Source organism: Pristis pectinata, chromosome 28 (assembly GCF_009764475.1).
Source record: "Pristis pectinata isolate sPriPec2 chromosome 28, sPriPec2.1.pri, whole genome shotgun sequence".
NCBI classification, from domain to species: domain Eukaryota; kingdom Metazoa; phylum Chordata; class Chondrichthyes; order Rhinopristiformes; family Pristidae; genus Pristis; species Pristis pectinata.
The window spans coordinates 5,365,364-5,386,077 of record NC_067432.1 but is presented as its reverse complement, the minus strand read 5'-3'; the positions used below and the strand labels follow the sequence as shown (position 1 = coordinate 5,386,077).

Sequence of the window (20,714 nt, the reverse complement as noted above, 5' to 3'; positions counted from 1 at the left end):
AATATTCTTCAAGGACTTAGCTATTTGTTCATCAAGAGGAATATTTAAAGGAAATGGCATCAGGCTGAGTGTTCTGATTTACATCTGGTGGCTTGTTGAGAGACAAACAAACGAACCTCCAGGGAGAAACCCTGCATGTCTTGTTAACAACTGAAGAATGGGTTCCACCTTCCAGACCCAAATCATTTGCAGTTCAGAGTCTACTGCCAAGAAAACAGGCCATTTGCCCCATATGGTCTCCACTGATGTTTATCCTCCACCTCAACGTGTCCCTCTGTTCCTTTATCCCACATGTTTAACCAGCTTCCCACGAAAAGCATTGAAGTTTTTTTCCTTCAACCACACCCTGTGAGACACATTCTGCCCTCTCTCTGTGTTAAGCAGTTTCTCAACTCCCAGTTGTGTTAATGTTTGACCATCTGATGTTTACTTGGGGCAGTCCCCACAAGTAAAATCATTTGCTACATTGAACAAGGAAAATGCCAGTCTCTGCTCATTGCCCTTGTCGTTCAGCTGTACTCACCCAGGTTACTGTGTGTTGGTGACAAGGGGTTTGGAGACAGGTCAGCCGCAGACCCTAAAAAGAGTCAGAAAAGCAGAGAAGGATGAGAAACAATTCACAATACACTTCACTCAACCAACGGCGAGGAATAGCACATCTACAATAGTGTTTGTACCGAACGGTCAACACTTTATACATCTCCACTGTTAATGATAAAATGGCAAACATGTAACACAACCAAACGGTACAAATCCAAATTTTCTCAGTGAGTCTACCGTCAGTCGAAGAGTATTACTGGGCTCATAACAGTCAATTGTACAGTGCACAATTTAGGAGCAGAATTAGGCCATTCAGTCCATCTAGCCTGCTCCACCATTCGATCACAGCTGATTTTTTTTTCTCAACCCCATTCTCCCACCGCCAAGCACAAACTGGAGGAACAGCACCTCATTTTCCATCTTGGAACCTTGCAGCCTAACGGCATGAATATTGAATTCTCCCACTCTAAGTAATCCCCACAACACCCCCACCATACTGCTTCCCTTCTTCCCTTTCCTAGCCTCTCTTTTTTCTACCTTTTGTTTTTCCTCTCTCTCCTTACCTTTGACCCATCCCCCGGCGGATCTGCTCTCCCCTCCTCCCCATCACTATCTCTTACCTACATCTATCACCACCTTGTGTCCACCCCGCCCTCCCTCTTTTGTCCATCTATCACTGCTCTGCTTTTCCCTCCTACAGACTGGGCTTCCCCTTTTCCTATCTTCAGTTCCGAAGAAGGGTCCTGACCTGAAACATTGACCCCCTACTTTTCTCCACAGATGCTGCCTGGACTACCGAGTTCCTCCAGCATCATAGTGTTTCTCCCTGTAACCCTTAATCCCCTTACCAATCAATAACCTATCAATTTCTGCCTTAAATACATCCAATGACTTGGCCTCCACCGCCCTCTATGGCAACAAATTCCACAGATTCACCATCCTCTGGCTGAAGAAATTCCTCCTCATCTCAGTTCTAAAAAGGGACATCCCTTTTTTTTCCCCTCAGGCTGTGCCCTTGGATCCTACACCCTCCTACTAATTCAACTGGAAAATTAAAGCAATTTAAAAAAAAATCAGAATACAGAGCTACAGCAACTTCTCCTGATAAAATCGATAGTTTTCTGGATAGAGTGAGTGGAGGATAGTCACATACAAATTCTATGCATAAAATCAATCTCATTTCAAAGTTATTTAAAAGACATTTGGACAGGGACGTGAATAGGAAAGGTTTGGAGGGATATGGGCCAAATGCAAATGGAACTAGCTTAGTTGTCATCTTGATCAGCACGGACGAGTTGGGCTGAAGGGCCTGTTTCCACACTGTACAACTCTAGGACTCAGTCATTTAGCCTTGGTTTCACTGGCGGGGGAATAACCCAATGTCCACTTTTGCTAGGAATGGCATTGTCATTATATGCACACTTTTCTTTAAATAAACAGTTATATATAAACGGGAGTTAACCAAACTAATTGGACGCAGCAACAACAACCTTATTCATCACCCCCTCCCTCCCACCGTTCTTCCCCCCTACAATGTACTCACTTAAAATCCCCAAACTAAGAATCTTGAAATCATTAGTTCTTGATGTGCCTCGCTTTCACAACCACCTTCTCTCAATCCTTGTGATAATTTACAGTGTTATAATATTTAGGTTCCACATTAAAAAAATTAGTTGCAGTAAGATTCTGAATCCCCACACCATTGAGAGGGAAAACAAATCTGGAGAGGGAGCAACATGTAACCATTTACTTATTCAAACATCCTTTTAGGAAGTGTATCGACTTGCTTGTTAACACTGACAATGACTTCTGCTTTGCCACGGTTTGTCCACTTGCACTCTGGTTTCACTGCTGCTCTGGTCACCATACTACTGAGCTGGAGGCAATGGGTTGTGGAGGGAATTAAATCCAGCACTGGGAACATGCTATTGAGAAAGGTGATTAGCCACGGTCATACTGAATGCTTAAAGTGCTGAACAGCCTACCCCAGGTCCTGTTTGTTAGGTTTCATTCCTACCACAAGTCATATCAGGGCAACGAGGAGATGCAGGATGCACATGGACATCTTGGTGCGGTCAAGCAAGATGGGTGGGAAGGGATACCAAATCTCTAGGATTTCCCCAGAGAGTTGCAGGAATTAAACACTAATCTCCAGGACACTACTGAGCACAAAGTCCAGGGCAAAAAAAAATCGAGAGAGATTCAAACAGAACATTGCATTCCTATAAGTATCTCTTTATTAGTTGTGTAATTATCAGACATGGGAAACACAGGCCACTGAAAGTTCCATTGGAATGAGAAGACAGTCCATCGATTGATTGCGTGTGGGATCAATGGTGGGAGTGTAAGAAAGGGAGCAGATCACGATGTTACTCCCAAGCACAGGTCAATACTATTCCAAAGGCTGGGGAGGAAAATGGAGATGGAGAATTTACCACTGGCGATTGGAACATCACACGTCAGGACAGCTTGATGGAAAGTAAAACCACTTCATCCACATCTCCTCAAGGGACAAATCTGCCTCACTACACTAACGAGTGCTCAGCTTCTCCAATGCAGAGGGGATTTGTTGGCCGTGGCTACAATAGCACTGGTTGGAAGACTTTGGTCCTTAAACGTGGCTCAACCTGGTCGGGGTCAGACCAACTACTCGCTCCTTAAATCGCTCGTTGAGATTTACACGAGCCCCTCACTGTGTGTTACCTGTGTCCATGCTGTGGTTCATCTGATGGTCACTGGTTTCTCCATCCTCACTTATGTAACCTGGTGGTGGTGTCTCTAGGTAGAAGAAAAAGGATATTACGTTAGTAAACGTTGACACGCTCTGAAGGTCCTGATAGGGCTAAATTTTACTTCAGTTTGGAGGTCCCATAGGCAGGCTCCAGAGAGAAGGCAAAGGCTAGAGATCTCCTCCGTTCTCCAAATCAGACCACCTCCCACTGAAAGTCTTATTGCTACTTACCAATTGGTTTCAGCCCTGAGCTGACATTACAAGTTGGGGTTTCATCATACTGTCTATGTTGTATCACACTTCAATGTTACCCCACAATGGGCTGGCACAAGCAACTTTTGCAAATGTTACTTGAGACTGCCAGTCTTGGTTCATGGGTAAAACTCAATAAATTTAAAAGCAACAATCTGCTGGAGGAACTCAGCCGGTCAAGCAGCATCTGTGGAGAGGGGAAAAGGAATTGTTGACATTTTGGGTCAAAACATCGACAATTTATTTCTTCCCACAGATGCTTCTCGACCCGCTGAGTTCCTCCAGCAGATTGTTTGTTGCTCCAGATTCCAGCTTCTGCAGTCTCATGTCTTCATAATAAACTTGGTTTAATGTTTCATATTTATGTATTTTTGTCCAAGTTATTTGCATCCATACAATCTGATAACAATCCTAAACTGACTGGCTTGCTGGACCACTTCAGTTTAGAATCAATCACATTGCCCAGGTCTGGAACCATTGAGGACATCTTCAAGAAGGTAGCGTCCATCACTAAGGACCCTCATCATCCGGGACATGCCCTTTTCACAATACTACCATTGGCGAGGAGGTATAGGAGCCTGAAGACCCACATTCAATGTCTCAGGAACAGCTTCTTCCCCTCCGCCATCAGATTTCTGAACGGTCCATGAACACTACCTCATTATTCCTTTTTGTTTTGCACTACTTATTTTTGCAATTTATGGTAATGTTATGTCTTTGCACTGTACTGCTGCCACAAAACAACAAATTTCACGTCATACAAGTCAGTGATAAAAAAATGATTCCAGTTCTATACGAGGACAGGTAAGGATGGCAGACTACTTTTTCCTGAAGAGCATTACAGAAGCAGAGATGTTTTGACTGCAGTTCCATGGGTATCATTACTGGCACGGACTGTTGCTTTAATTCCAGATTTTCTTTGTTAGATTTGTGGGATTCAAACCCACAGCCCTAGGTCAGTGATCTAGGTCTCTGCATGTTAAATCCAGTAACTGATCTCTAACCTTGCCCGGAGTGATTACATGATAAACACAGGCACTTTCCCTGTACCTCACATTCAGATACAACACCAGGGTATCAGGGAGGAAACATTTGTTAGAAATGATGCATTTCTGTTGCCACCAGCTCAAGTGGCCAAAGGTCAGATTACCCCACATTCTGTTCATTTACTAATCTGTATCAGCAGGGAGATGGAAACTTGATAAAACCATTTAAACTGCACTCTTACATTAAGCATATTGTGTGAGTACACAGCAGCTCTGATGTGTTAAAATCTGATAACCAACACAGTAAGCTTCTTTCAAACTCTGTTGGAATGTAGGATCAGTTGCTCTCCTCTATTTATATACATTTCTTTTTCCAGCGGAATAATTTTCATCCCCAGCATTGCAAATAGCAGAAAATGTAATTTCCCAGAATGTTCTGTTTAGTACCTGGTATGTAGTTACTCTGTGGTTCAATGCCTGCTGGGAAGTTTGTGTTCTCTGGGATGGAATGCGTGTAGTCTTCCAGGGGCGGTAGTTCGGCAGGCATCTCTGTGTGTCTTGGCACAAGAACAGGAGGTAAAACTGTAAAAAAAACACACACACAAAGAATAGAAAGGACTTGGGTTTATTTACATTCAAGGCCAATGTAACAGTCCTCTATTTAAAGTTCCTTTTTCCTACCTGGATCTTCCAGTACCCGCTGAGTGCCAATTGGCAGGTTGCGAGCATTCTTACCCGAGTCACAACATTTTGGTTTCGGGTTCCTGGCCAGAATTTCAATAACGTTAACTCAACTAGGGCTGCTGGGGGTGGGCTGCATTGACAGTGATACTCCCACTGAATGAAGAATTAAACTGAGGCCTTTGACTTTCTCTTCACATGGCTGATTAAAATTCCACCTCACTATTTAATAAATAGCAAGGCGCTTGCCTGCAGATCTCAGCAGAAAAACAAAATGAACACTCACTCGTTTCACTGCTTGTGGGGCGTTGTGATGTGCCAACCTGGCTATTACGTGTACCTGTGTCACAGATTACTGTGTTTGAAGATAATGGGAGATCTTTGAGACCCTTCCGAAATGCAAGTGCATTTCTTTCTCAAAAGCCAAAAAAAAAAAGCTGGAAATCAGAATTAAAAATACAGGTGACCCCACATTACAGAGTTGGGAGAGGGAGGTTACATTCCCGGGAAATTGTCCCCATCAAGAGTTTCTGTAATGCAAAGCCGTGACATCTGTGAATGCGTCAAGAAATGAGAGTTGAGATAGAAATATTTATTTACTTTTCTTCCCCCCCCCCCCCCCCCAACGTGAATTCTACGAGAATGAATTTTATTTTGTCTCAGATTTTTGGGTAGTGGCTTGTGTATTCTGCCAGGGCAAAGTACAGGAAGGATGTGGAGGCTTTGGAGAGGGTGCAGAAGAGGTTCACCAGGATGCTGCCTGGATTAGAGAGCATGAGCTATAAGGAGAGGTTGGACAAACTTGGATCGTTTTCTCTGGAGCATCAGAGGCTGAGGGGAGACCTGACAGAAGTTTATAAAATTATGAGAGCCATCGATAGGGTAGACAGTCATTTCCTCAGAGTCAAAATATCGAATACTTGATGGCATAGCTTTAAGGTAAGAGGGGGAAAATTTAAAAGGAAATTTATGGAGCAAGTTTTTTCTTCTTTTTACACACACAGAGAATGATAGGTGCCTGAAACACACTGCCAGGGGTAGTGGTGGAGGCAGACACAATAATGGCATTTAAAAGGCATTTAGACAAGCCCAGGAACATGGATCATGTGCAGGCAGAAGGGATTAATTTAATTTGGCATCATGGTTGGCACAGATATTGTGGGTTGAAGGGCCTGTTCCTGCACTGTACTGTTCTATGTCCTTTGTTAACTTAAGGCCCAAGCAACTCTGAAGAGTAGTAACTTGACACCACTGTTAAAACCACGCAGCCTCAGGTGGAAGACTCTCTGCTCTTAGTTCCCGGATTCAGGCTGCAAAGCATGTCTGTCAGTGCTAGGGAACATGCTGCCTTAAAGTTGGTGGGTAGCTACAACCATGCTTGCAGTTCAGTTGAAGGCTGACTGTCACAAATAAAGCTTGTGTTTACTTAATAGTCCGTCTCAGCAAGCTGACAAGTGCCAGTTTAGAGCCCAGTTCAGAAGAACCCCGAATAGATTGCACGGACCTCTTTAGACCAACAGCTGATGCAACACCATTTTGAATACCTCAGCCCTCTATGGTCCTTAATCCTACACAACAGATCACCATTTCTTCCCAAATTATCACACACCCCTTAGATTTTTTTTTAAAAAGTCATGCTGTCTGATAGCTGTCTAAAGATCTTTCTATATCCATCGCCTCACTTCCATCCAGTCTTTTTTTTAAAAAAAAAATTCCCCTTGTGTTAACCTTTTAAAATATATGCAAGGTTAATTAATGGTCAGGAAGGATTTAATAAGCTGGGACTCATCTCTAAAAGAAAAGTTTGATAGGATGATTGAACAGACATCTTTAAATTGTGAAAGGACTTGGCAGGGTGATTCCACTCAGTGAAGTTTAACACGGGAGGTTACCATCACCAGTAAAACTAATGGTTTCGGTGGAGAGGTAAAAATGTGAAGTCACCTTTCACAGAGAGTACAGTAGGACTCAGATAACCCGACACCCTTGGGACTTTAGTAGTTCTGGACTAGCAGATATCCTGGACCATTGGATATTACTCCATCGATACCCAAGCAATTTTATTACACATTTTTTTTTAAAAACATGTTACACAGTAGTATAATACATTTTCCTGTAAACCCAGTGAGTTTAAGGGGAGTGGGGTATACACAAGCACTCCGGACCCAGCTCCTGCCACAAACTTCCCCTCAGATACCCAGTAAAACTCTGATAATTCAGCATCCAATTATTCGAAAATCACAGTGGTTTGCTCAAACCTCCCGATGTTCTTGACCCCAATGCTGCATCCAGCCCACAGTCCAGACTCCAGCCCCACACCCCACTTGCACTCTGGACCCTCAGCTTGCATTCCAGACAAATGAGTGACCCAGCTGCTGAACTATTGGGATTTCCCAATAATCGGATGCCGGTGTTTTACTGGGTAACCAGGGGACAAACTAGGATGGAGGTTAGGCGAGGGAGGAACACTAGAGGATAAGAACTAGGACTACACAGAGAGGTTAGATGACATAGGGTGTGTTGGGCTTCTGTGCTGTGCATTCAATAGACAGGATTTTGTTGATCCCAGCTGCCAGTCAGATTGGTTGCTGTGGTCCTGCCCAACACTCCCCAGATCTGAAGAGGCAACCCTACTGGCTCTCCACAGCCTAGCGAGGTCTGGACACTGACTACATCTCAGGACACGCTGAGGCCCCTTCCCCATGGTCCCAGAGACAGGCATCGACTCAAGGCCGAGCTTGGGCTCCTCTCAAAGCCATGAAGTATTTTAACAGCCTTTCCTATTAGAAATAATTTAAAACAACATTAAACTAAAGCAAATATTTGCTTCTCTTTTTACCTCCTAGTCCACAGGCCTTGAATCCCAAGTAAAATCAATGGTATCCACTCCAGGTCTGATGGTGGAGGATTGAAGAGACATCTTATGCCATCAGACCGGATATGGGACCAAGACTGGTGTCGCTGTAGGATTTCCTGGAGAATTCAGTGACGGGACAGAAAGGCGGAGGGGGCAGGGGATCTGGCCAAAGTGGTTTCCCACCCACTCGTCCTAGGCATGTTTGTGCGCTGCTTTCTGGTTGGTGCATTTACCTGGAGTCTCTACCCTTTGGTAGTGGTAAGGGTTCACACAGACTTCGTCCTTCTTCATGTGAAAGGCAAATTCACACATTTCCATGGCTCGAAGCTCGTGGTGGCTGTGAAGATCCGGCCAACGCCACAGGCGACAGTAGATGACGTGAGGCAGGCCTTTCCGATGGGACACCTGAAGCCTACCATCAAGAGACCTACGAGGCAAGTACACCTTCATTAGAACCCAGAGCCGGATCCTCAGTCAACTCCAGCCCCATCTGTGAGGTAGACTTCAATAACCACTGTGTTCTAGAGTGAGTCAGTAACTAATACTTAGTTCTGTTTCCAACAAACATCAAAAAAAACACTCTGGAATGCTCCCAGCTCTTTTCCAACTTGTTTTATCTGGAAATCTTGCTTTCATTGAAATGAGGGATGTTAAATTTTGGGGAAAGGAACCTCCCACTTGGGGCAGCAGTAAGCGCAGCAAGGGTCAGACGCCTACCTCTGCACTGCCCCAACAATGTGGCCCAGCTCAAGGGTGCTTTCAATTGTCCTCGTGATTTAATTCAACGCTTTCTCAGCACCGCAGCAGTGCTGGTGATGGCTGATGACTCGTCCCAAGAGAAAACTGTAGATGTGTGTTCCACAGGGCCTCTGCCAGTCTTCTAGAGAGGTTTCTCCATACAGCTGGTCATCTGCTGGAGGGTGGATTGCTACAACTCCCCTGAAACCTAATAGCCAGAGTCATTCACACAGTCAACTGAGCTTGTGCGAGATCAGTCTAAACTTACATAGATACCATCCGAGCTTCCACTGCAAAACTCAGACAGTGGCTGGTTTTGGCTTGTACTGCAATACATGCCGAGATGTTAACCATAAGAGGTTGAATGATGATTGACCACACGTATGTACAGAGCTGCTCAGTGCTTCCAAGTTCAGCAGAAGACCCTGTGTTGGTTTGCAACAAGTAGATTTACAGCTAGGGAGGAGGTACAGTCAAATATAGAAGGAAAACCAAGTCAGTCTAGTAGGCAGAACATGCACAAGTCTGATAAGGCACATAGGAGAAATGCAAGGCTAAATTGCACCTAGTTTAATGCAAGGAGTCCTGCTGGTAAGGTAGATGAACTGAGAGTATTGAATAGGAGATGAGAAAGTGATTTTGTTTCTACCATGGAGATGTAGTTGAAAGTAGGGCAGGATTGGTAACTCAATATTCGGGGGGTAGAAACTTCAGGTGTAACAAGGGCCAAGAGGATGTAAAAGAGGAAGTGGCTCGACAATATCAAGGGGTAACGAAGGAGGATATCTAAGGCGGCTCTTCAAAACGAGGCCATATGGCTGAAGTTTAGAAACAAAATGAAGTGCATTATAGGTCTCCTAAAAGGTTAGTGGGAGACAGAAGCAGATATGTAGGCAAATCACAGAGAAATACAAGGGTTATAGTATACAAGGGCGATTTCAACCACACCAATATTAACTGGGATTGACTGAGTGGGAGTGGAATTTTTGAACAGCATCCTGGAGGGCTTTTTGAGTCAGTATGTAGATAGCCCGACAAGAGAAGGGGAGATCCTGGACCTGCTCTCAGGAAATGAAACTGGGCAAATATCAGGAGTGTCAGTGGTGACCATAACAATAGCGATCCTGGGTGACCAATTTAATTGAATTTTTTGAAGGAGGTAACAAAGTGTATCGATGAAGGCAGTGTATTGATGTAGTCTACATGGACTTCAGTAGGACCTTGACAACGTATAGCATTGGAGACTGATCCAAAAGGTTAAAGCTCATAGCAACCAGGATAAGTTGGCAAATTGATTCTAAAATTGGGTTGGTAATAGGGGTCAGTGGGCAATGGTGAATGGTTGTTTCTGTGATTGAAAGCCTATGACCAATGATATACCACATTGATTGGTACTGGGACCCTTGCTGTCTGGCATATTTATTAACAATTTAGACATAAATGTAGGAGATATGATTTGCAAGTTTACAAATCACATGAAAATTGATAGGGTTGCTGCTATTAAGCAGGATTAGTGTTAAACTACAGGACAATATTGATGAGTTGGTAAGATGGGAAAAGCAATAGCAGGTAGTGTAGTGGTTAGTGTAACGCTTTACGGCATCAGTGACCCGGGTTCAATTCCAGCCACTGTCTGTAAGGAGTTTGTATGTTCTCCCTGTATCTGCGTGGGTTTCCACCAGGTGCTCCGGTTTCCTCCCAAATTCCAAAGACGTAGGGGTTAGGAAGTTGTGGGCATGCTACGTTGGTGCCAGAAGCGTGGCGACACTTGCGGGCTGCCCCCAGAACACTCTATGCAAAAGATGCATTTCACTGTGTGTTTCGATGTACATGTGACTAATAAAGACCTTTTATCTTATGAATTTAATCAAGATTAAGAATTCCTGAGGGTCACTCAGAAGGCAAGAATCAGTCTGAGGATCATAGAATAGAGATAAGGTGGGGGCGAGGGCATGTTGGGATTTCAAAGCAAGCATCAGGATTTTGATAACAAACACAACTTAGAGAGAGTTAGGACATGGGTGAGAGCTTTGCACGGCCATGTTTGAGGAGGTTATTCTCTGGGTTCACAGGGCGACACTTGCGGGCTGCCCCCAGAACACGCTACGCAAAAGATGCATTTCAGGGTATGTTTCGATGTACATCTTATCCTCTATGGGCATTACCACTGGCAGGAGACAATGGGGAACTGCCAACCAATAGGCAGGTTCACACCTGGCCCTATTATCAACATTTCAGGTCAAAACCTGCATCAGTCCTGAAGCATCAACAGTTTCCCCCCCACGGATGCTGCTCGACCCGCCGAGTTCTTCCACTAGATTTTCTGTTGTTCCAGATTCCAGCAGCTGCAGTCTCTTGTGTTGCCATGAAACAGAAACCTGGTGTGTCCATGGGCGAGGTAGTGGGAGATATTAGACATTAATGGAAAGGCTGAGCAGAAAGCTGATCGTGGAGGGGAGGAAGGGGAGGGCCCAGGAACTACCTTCAAGTAAGGAGTGGTGAAGCTTAAAAGAAATATTATTCCTGCTGTGACTGCATGACATTTAATCAGATTGCAAAATCCAGGAAGGTAGCCAAGCTTTAACTGGAATGTTTACGTGGGCTACATGCAAGTTACTGTGTCACAACAAGTTTCATTCACATACGAGACAACTAGCATTTTGCTCCTTAGTAACAGGGCTACAAACAAATAGTCATGCTGGGCGCTTCATAGGGGCTCAGACCAGTTACATAAAGTTCATCCATCTCAGGAGACAGATTATCCACCGACATCTATTACAAGCCCACCGCCTCCCACAGCTACCTTGACTACACCTCCTCTCACCCTGTCACTTCCTCCCTCCCACGATTCGGGGCTCCACCTTCCTCTCCTATCAGGTTCCATCATCTTCAGTCACCTCGTGTCCGTGGAGACACAAGAGACGGCAGATGCTGGAACCTGGAGCAACCCTGCGGGTCAGGCTACTTCTGCTGCTATTTCCACTCCATCTATCACCTCTCTCAACTGGATCCACCTATCGCTTGCCAGCTCTTGCTCCACCCCTTCATAACTAGCCACCCCCCCCCCCCCCCCATCTTCCAAGTCCATTTGAAGGGTCTTGACTCAGTGTTGACTGTCCAATTCCCTCCACAGATGCTGCCTGACCCATTGAGTTCCTCCAACACTGTGTTGCTCCAGATTCCAGCATCTACAATCCCTTGTCTACATTAAGTTCAGAGCCAGAAGGTCACATGTCCAATCTCTGGTTTGCACAGAACAAGCCCCCCCACCCCCCCGAAACTAATGGTTAGCTGGGGCCTCAAGTGTGTGCGGCACTCTCAGTTCTGAATCGGGAGGCTGTGTATGCAAGACCTTCACCAGAGGATCCCGAGCACAAAGTCTTAGCCGATGTTCCCGAGGCAGTACTGAGGGAGTGCAGCGCTGCTCTAGCAGAGATGCCACCTTCTGGATGGAATGCTCAGCAGAGGACCCCTTGTTCTCTCGAGACATGCCAAAGATCCCACAGCAACAGAGGGCAGCGTTCTCCTCAGAATCCTAGCCAACACTTATCACTCAGCCAAAACCATGCAAAGAAGAATTATCACATTGCTTATTATGGGAGTTTACTGTGTACAAATGGTTGCCATTTTTCTCATGCAATTAAGCTACTCTTCAAAAGGCATCTCATCATAAACAGAGACAAGAGATTCCAGATGCTGGAATCTGGGGCAACAAACAAGATGCTGAAGGAACTAAGAGGGCTCAGGCTATTTGACACTATTTCCACTCTCTCCTCCTCACCTGGATCCACCCATCACCTGCCAGCTCTTGCCCAACCCCTCCCCCTCACCTCATCATACTGGCCATCTCCCTTCTTTCTTTCAGTCCAGATGAAGACCTGAAATGTTGACCGTCCACTTCCCTCCACAGATGCTGCCTGACCCACCAAGTTCCTCCAGCATCTTATTCGTTGTCTCATCATAAAATCCACTGGGAAATCATGAAAGCAATGTGAAAAGTGACACAAACACAAGCCTCCTGGTTGACAAATCAAGGTCATGTCACACTCGAGTTGGGTACCTGAGCTCTTGAGAGATCTTGCCCCATTGCCCCCTGCCCCAGTGATAAAGCCTTTGGCTCCTGAGCAATGGTCCAACCTTCCCCCAGACAGACATCCTCCACCTGTGGGCCCCACACATAATAAACAGGGACTTGGAATAAACAGCATGCCGCAGGGAGCTCAAAAGGGAAAAGGCAGTGGGACATGAGAGGAAGAAAGGAGGCAAAAATCTAAAACAGGGGGAATGAGAGGTGGGAGAACAGGTAGCAAACCAGTGAGCAGATAACAGTGTTTATGACAAGGGGCACAAAGGGAGAAGGGTGAATACAAAAGGGGAGAGGGGAAAGGCACAGGACGAAAAGTGGGAGGGAGCAGGGAGGGACATAAGGAATATTTATGCTATTTTGCTGTCCCCTGCAGCCCACGCTACAATTCACGTGCAAGTGTCTGAGGCTCGATGCCAAAACTGGATCGTAAAAGTTACTGCACAATACATCCTTGCAAAGACTCTGCTTCCATTTATTCCCTACGTTTACAGCAGCATGCAACCCAATTTGTCTGTTCCAGGAGTCTGTACGAATCCAATACCTACACATCTGGCACGTTCCAACCATTCAAACGTTGAGTCACCACCCATCCGCTTTTGGACCGGCCTCATTTTTGGACAGGACAGTCTTGAGCTTTCACAAATATAATCTGGAGACCCGAAGGCTGTTCTTTAAAGAAAAGCCTACTGTTTCCTCTCATGACTGGGAGCAATGGTGGTGAAAGTTCTGGACCCATCTTGCAAACTTGTGCCCCAATCCCACTCCTACTAAGCTGCCTTGATCCTGCCAGCTCATCTTGGACTTGGCTGGGAAGTGACAATCCTGTCTGTGGAACTAGAATCGTCCCAGTCAGCCTCAAGGGTGAGTGCCACAGCCTGTTCCAACTTCTCTTTACAGCCAGGCAAGTACTTACTGAACCCTCTGTGAAGTGTTTCAGCTTAAACCACATACATGTCCCTCCTAACAGCTGAGGTACAGCCTGCCAAAAAAACGGATGCTGATGAACAATATGTGCAGGAACACATTTAGCAGAGGTGTGTTAAAATATTAACACTTTCCTGTAAACAAATAAAAGTCTGATGGTCAGAATAGAGGTAGTTCCTCATTTTCAACATTTCCCTGAAGACGACACTGAGTAGGCTCTCTCTCTCTCACACACACACACAGAGTTTGAATTGCCACAATCCTTTATTTCAATTGTCCAGGAGAATGTTGCAAGGCGTTTTACAGCTGACACACTGAGCTACAATTCTTATAAGCAGCTTCAAAGACGAAATGGAAACTCGTAGCTAAAAAGCAGCTCTTAGCTACTGGTCAAGATACACAAATAAAATTAAGAGTTAAAGACCACATACATGTGCAGCAAGATGCAAGTTCATTATAATTAAGACTATGAACCCCAAACATCAATGTTACCATGGACAAAAAGAATCTGTAAAGACTGACAATAGGAACTTTTTAAGTCACCCAAATAACTGACATGGTGGATTACATAACAGGCACTCTGAAAACAGACACTTATATTAGCAATTATGGAAAAATCTTTGATCCAACAACTGCCCTTTTTAAAATAAACCTGTGTTTTATAAACCTTTTCATCATCCCAGGACATGCCAAAAGGGCTTTACAGCCTTGGAAACACTGGGGAAGTATCATCACACCGCTTCCTCAGTATTGCCACTGGGAGCATCAGCCTAGATTAGGTGTCTCCTGGTTTCCACAGCAGGACTTTGGAAAAGTGACAGAGCTCCCAACCAAGGCCCCACCACTGCACCAAATTAGCTGTTACTAAGCCACACCTGAAATTCCCTTTAAAATTGGGATCACCAAAGAAAAGTGTGAAATGTCCATTTTGTGGAATGGAGGGACACCTTGCCCAGCATGCACTGCGGCAGAGAAGCCACTCTATCTACTGGATTGAGTGCTTGCTGGACTCTCATCCCAGGGTATAGGGCTGTTTCTCCACCCTAATAGATGCTGGGTAAATTAGTCTCCATTACATTTTAAATAATAGTACACTGTGACCATTTTGCAAAGGTAGAAAAAAGACAGGAGTCACTGGGCTGCAAGATGTCTATAACTTTACAGATTAGACAGTGCACAAACATTGTTTGCTGTAGCAGAAGGTTTATGAATTATCAAAGGATAGGAACAGTTATCGTGGGAAGTTCATTTTCATCAAACAGAGGCAACTCCATTTCCAGAAACATTGCATCTTTTTTTTAAAAAAAGCAAACTTAAGGGAAAAAAATGGTGCAATGTCCTAAACCGTTATCAAATGCAGTTTTGGTGAACATATTAGGTATTGTCAAGAAGGAACATTAGATAAAAGGAGGGAAGAAGGAACAGCTTAGTAAATTATAGCTTTTCAAATCCTCATCCAGATACTTTTTAACATGTAATGAGTGTTTTCCCACCAGCCTTTCACTACTCTGAGTAATGTTCTTTTTTTTGCTCAAGTTTTCTCTAACCCTTCCACTAATTAACTTAAATCACAATGGTCTATAAGCAATGGCATGAACCAGATAGCTGGGAAGAGTGCTCTCGTGTTTTTTGTTTCTAAAACACGCAAGATTAGATACATCTGTCTGTAATATGGTCAGTGAGCACAATGCACTACAGGACAACCTTCTCCACACTTTAATGCAGTGTGTTGAGATAAACAGGGTCTACGGCAGACAGGGAAATCCCCTGAATATATCAAACATTCTTCGACTGAAAGCTTACTGTGCTGATTTGGCCCTCTCGAAGTGTGAATAACAAAAAATTAATTATTGCTTTTAAAAAGTTCAATTCCACACTGGGGTTTGGTTGTTTACTGACGGGAGGGGAAGGGAGAGTTGAACAACTCCAGTCAGGAGGCAGAGAAACAGGTGGCAGTCGGCAAGTGTACAGCAGCAGTGAGCAGGGACAGGAGCGGGGGAGGAATTGAGTCTAATTAGGGGCACATCAGTACGCGCGAGCGCGTGCACAGAATGCTGCTGGAATCTAACCCCAATCACCCATTCCATTCACTGCACCAGACACACCACCTTCAAAAGGCTGTGGCAATAGCGAGGCCAATCATTAAACCAGTCAGTGCAGTGATCAGCAGCAAACCAGGCTGACTGTTCAATAACACTATTTTTAACATGTTTGAAAGCTGGGGCTTAATTTAGAAGTTAAAAGAGTTGGGAAAATAAATACATACACACACACACACACACACACACACACACACACACACACACACACACACAGATCGGCTCTATTTAAATTCTTCAAACAGCAGGCCTGGAAGGACCAAAGTTCACTACTTGTAAAAATAAAATTGCTTTGAACTTTTCATCTTCTAACCTTCTCCAAAAGGAAAAGCTCTTTCCCAATTTTCCTTCCTCAGCCTTCGGGAAGGCAGCGGCACTGATATGGACAATAGCCTCAACCACTTTCATGGCCAGTCCCTACCTGTAGGTTGAAACTAGGAGCAGGCTATTCAACTACAGGAAGCAGCACAGTCAAACTCTGCTGTCCTCACCATAAACACCACACTGGACAAGCATCAGGTGTGATCAATTGTTGACCTTGTTAGACCTGAATTGTTCAAATGAGGGAGGGTGTGCACAAGGAATTTACCAACACCCCACAGTAACCAGGGTATCTACTTTCTCCAAGTACGAACAAGTTGGTCAGCCTGTCGCTTTTGGTCGTGGCCGACAAGAGATTCACGTTGTGGCCAACAAATACCTGCTGTGTCGGAACTTGCACTGTGTCATGTCAGCCCACACTCACTGACCTACACTGGCTCTGGTTACAAGACACCCAAGCTTCAAAATTCTCACCATTCCCTCCAAATCCTCTTCCCTCTCCATCTCCCGGCCTCCCCAACCCACCAACCCCTCTCCACCTTGCAATCTCCACAATGCACCCGTCCCCCTCCCAACTCCCAGTTTCCCTGACCCACCCACCCCTCTCCATCTCCCAGTCTCCTCAGACCTACAATGGTCCATGCCATTTACACAATTCCGATTCATTGATTTGCTACATGAACGCAAATACAAACATACATAGGAACTAAGAGCGGGAGTAGGCCACTTGGCCCCTCGAGCCTGTGCCACCATTTAATAAATTCCTGACTAATCTAACCATAACCTCAATTCCACATTCTAGTTTACTCATGGTAACCTTTCACCCTTTTGCTCATCAAGAATCTATCTACCATTGGCTTCAAAATATTCAAAGAATGCCTCACCACTCTGAGGAAAAGAGTTCCAAAGACCCATTATCGTCTGAGAGAAAAAGAATTTGCCTCATCTTTTTCTTAAATGGGTAACCCCGTGTTTTCAAAGGAGTGACCCCTGGTTCTAGTTTCCCCCCACAGGAGGACACATCCTGTCCACCCTGCCAAGACTTTTCAGGATTTTTGTGTTTTGATCAAGCCCCCTCTCGCTCTTCTAAACTCTAACAGATACAAGCCCATCAATCCAACCCTACCTCATAAAGCAACCCACCCATCCAAGGTATCTCCACAGGTATTGTGTTAGGGAGTAAGTGCTGTTCATTTCAGAAGGTGTTGGGTGACTACAAGTGACCCAACTTTTAGAATTTTCAGGCTTCTGTTCAACTTTGAACGAAAATCAAAATAAAAACTCTGGATGCTGGAAATGTAAAATGAAGAGAGAAAATGCTGGAAATACTCAGCTGGTCAGGCAGCACCTGTGGGAAGAGAAACAGTCAACGTTTCAGGCTGAAGGCCCTTCCCACCAACGCAGCCTGACCTGCTGAGCACAGGTGATGATCCCTGGGTCATCAGGGAGAGTGGGGATGGGGAGGGGTTGCGTTCCTGAAAATTGGTCCGTATCACGATTTTCGGTTCTGCGAAGCCGCATCTGTGCAGGTGTTGAGAAACACAGGTTGAAAGAAAAATTTTACGAGTTTCCTTTTTTCCTTAAAACAAAACACAAATTCTGTGAGAGCAAATTTTATTCCCCATCTCAAATTTTGGGCTAACGATTTGAAATTCTGCAAGGGCAGACTTCCTAACCCGAAAAGCTATAATGCAAGGGTCACCTGTATTTTTAGCATTTTCTGTTTTTATTTCAGATTTCCAGCATCTGCAGATCTTTTCTTACATTAATGGTCAATATTGTGGTTCACTCAGGGAAAAAATGAACTGATTTCCACTTGCATAAATCGGAAAAAATACTCAGGACCGTGCAGTGGAATTGCTAGGTAATCATTTCCATACAGGCCTTGGCTCAATGAGAGGTCATTCATTTACAACACCACCACCACTCTCAGGTATTCCCAAAGAACACTGCACAGATAAATGTATCACACATCTGTCCTCTGGTCGGCGAGATGTGCAAGAGACAAATGTCAGTCCAAACATCTCTCTCAATCATCATACAAAATCTGCAAAGCAGAAAGGAGGCCATTCAACCCATCAGGTAATTTTTTTTCCCAAACAGTGTAGTCACAATCTAATCTCACCCTTCAGCACTGGGACTATGGCCTTGCAGATCACCATGCTTTAACCACAGATCCAAGCACTATTTTTCTGCTTCCACCATCCCTTCAGGCAGCAAGTTCCTCCATCTCTCCCTCCCTCCTGGCAGAGAAAAAAAGTTCCTCAGCTCCTTCCTAATCCTTCTACCTATGGCCCCGTTGTTAACACCTCTCTAGGAGAGATTCTTATTTATGACTCTCAATTTTATATAGCTCAGTCAAGTCTCCTCTCACTCTCCTCTCTTCCAAAGAAACACACCCCAGCTTATCCAAACTTTCCGATCGTGGCAACATCCCCATAAATCTTCTCCACACTCTTTCCAGTGCAATCACACCTTTCCTGTAACATGGAGACCAGAACCGTACACAATTCTCAAGCTGTGGGCCAACTAGTGTTGGATACATTTCTAGTGTGCTTATTTTTAAAACTACCCTGTTGACACATCCCTGCATCTGACTGAACAAATACTAGACTGAAATTTACTGACCAAGGCAATTAGTTTTGTGCATCAGAGAGGTAAACTTTGGAAATAAATTTTCCACAGGCGAGATTCACTCATCTGAGTTCAAGCGATCTAGGATGCTGAGATCAAACAGAACTTTTTCCTCACAGGTAAGAAGCTAGAGTTTCCACCCAATTCCAAATCAGCTTTGGGCGTAACAAGAGATCAATCAATGCCAACTTGCCAAACACAAGTGACAGACTGAGCAACACACCACACTATCGAGGAAGATACAAACCTTGGCTGGAACACCAGCACCTTCTCACCGTCACCGGCAGAGCTCAGTCTAACCACTCAGTGACCAAAGCCACATCACGCACCCAAGGACACATGAGCCTTCACAAATGGGCACAGGTGCCAGCCTCTTAATATGATCATGCCTGCTTGCTCTGCATCTATAGATGCCTTTACCCAGATGTACCAGCTTCTGCCCTGACATCAACTCACTACTGGGAGGAAAGAGAAAAGAAGATCTTCACTGCAAATTGTGAGGAGGAGTCGGACTTCACTCTCAAGTTAGTTCTGGATTATTAGTTCCGGACATCGTCTTGGAGGTCGGAAGATCATCCTTCTCTCTTCTCCCCTCTCCCATCAGGTAGAAGGTACAAAAGCCTGAAAGCACGTACCACCAGGCCCAAGGACAGCTTCTATCCTGCCGTTATAAGACTATTGAACGCTTCCCTAGCACGAAAAGAGGAAATCTTGACCTCACAATCTACCTCGTTATAACCTTGCACCTCATTGTCTGCCTGCGCTTTCTCTGTAGCTGTTACACTTCATTCTGCATTCTGTTATTGTTTTACCCTGTACTACCTCGATGCACTGTGTAATGAATTGATCTGCATGAACAGTATGCAAGACAAGTTTTTTTTTAAACTGTACCTCAGCACTAGTGACGATAATAAACTTCCAATTATTTTATGAGAATTTTTTTTGTATCTATCATATTTATTCCTAGTCAATCTAAAAAACATAAGGACATAGGTTTAGGGTGAGAGGGGAGAGATTTAATAGGAACCTGAGGAGCAACTTCTTCACCTAGAGGGTGGTCCGTATACGGAATGAGCTGCCAGAGGATGTGGTTGAGGCGGGTACATTAACAACAGTTAAAAGACATTTGGACAGGTACATGGATAGGAAAGGTTTAGAGGGATGTGGGCCAAACACAGGCAAATGGAACTGGCTTGGATGGGAATCTTGGTCAGCATGGACGAGTTGGGCCGAAGGGCCTGTTTCTGTGCTGCATGACACCATAAAGGTCGTATACATAAACCCACCAGCATAAGTGTAGCTAACCACCAACTCCTTGCTTTCACAAGGACACCACACTGTGATCACATTCCAGAGAGAAACCACTGTTTCACCCCCCATCGAGTACCAAAATAATCCCACCGTTCAAGAACAATAGGGATTGGTCAGTTTTAGGTAACAGGAAGCACTCCCTAAAGGCAACAGGAAATGACAGAAACAAAACTTTAAAGCAATCTTGCCACCCACAGAGGTTGTCCATCGGGAACACAGGAAGTACTTCCCAAGTTAACAGCACTGATGTAACGGCCATCAAAACAAACAAGTGTCCCGGGACACATCTCAGCATCTGGAGATAAATTACAGGATTTGGCTAAATAAAGCACATTTGTCAAAATTCCATTGTATTTGGTAGTTATATTTATAGTCCTGAACATGTCAATAACTGACTCATCACCCTCCCCATTTCTACAAGCAATAAATTTAAGCATTCAATGGAAAAAAAAAGAAAAATAACTTTTTGCTTCAGTATTCCTCTACCCACATTCACCAACAATATCCAGAAGGATAACTTTTACAGATTCCAAGTTTGGCAATCCTACTGGGC

At 44.6% G+C, this 20,714-nt stretch overlaps 1 protein-coding gene across 1 annotated transcript in view; it reads right to left on the bottom strand.

The window, feature by feature from the left end:
- Positions 1-20,714, bottom strand: part of smad3b (SMAD family member 3b) — a 90,562-nt gene that overhangs the window by 15,638 nt on the left and 54,210 nt on the right. Inside the window, exons 2-5 of the mRNA XM_052040301.1 lie at positions 8,281-8,474; positions 4,957-5,091; positions 3,244-3,318; positions 524-577 (exon numbers count right to left, since the gene is read on the bottom strand). Of these exons, the coding sequence (XP_051896261.1) occupies positions 524-577; positions 3,244-3,318; positions 4,957-5,091; positions 8,281-8,474 (458 nt within the window). The remainder of the gene's footprint in view (positions 1-523; positions 578-3,243; positions 3,319-4,956; positions 5,092-8,280; positions 8,475-20,714) is intronic.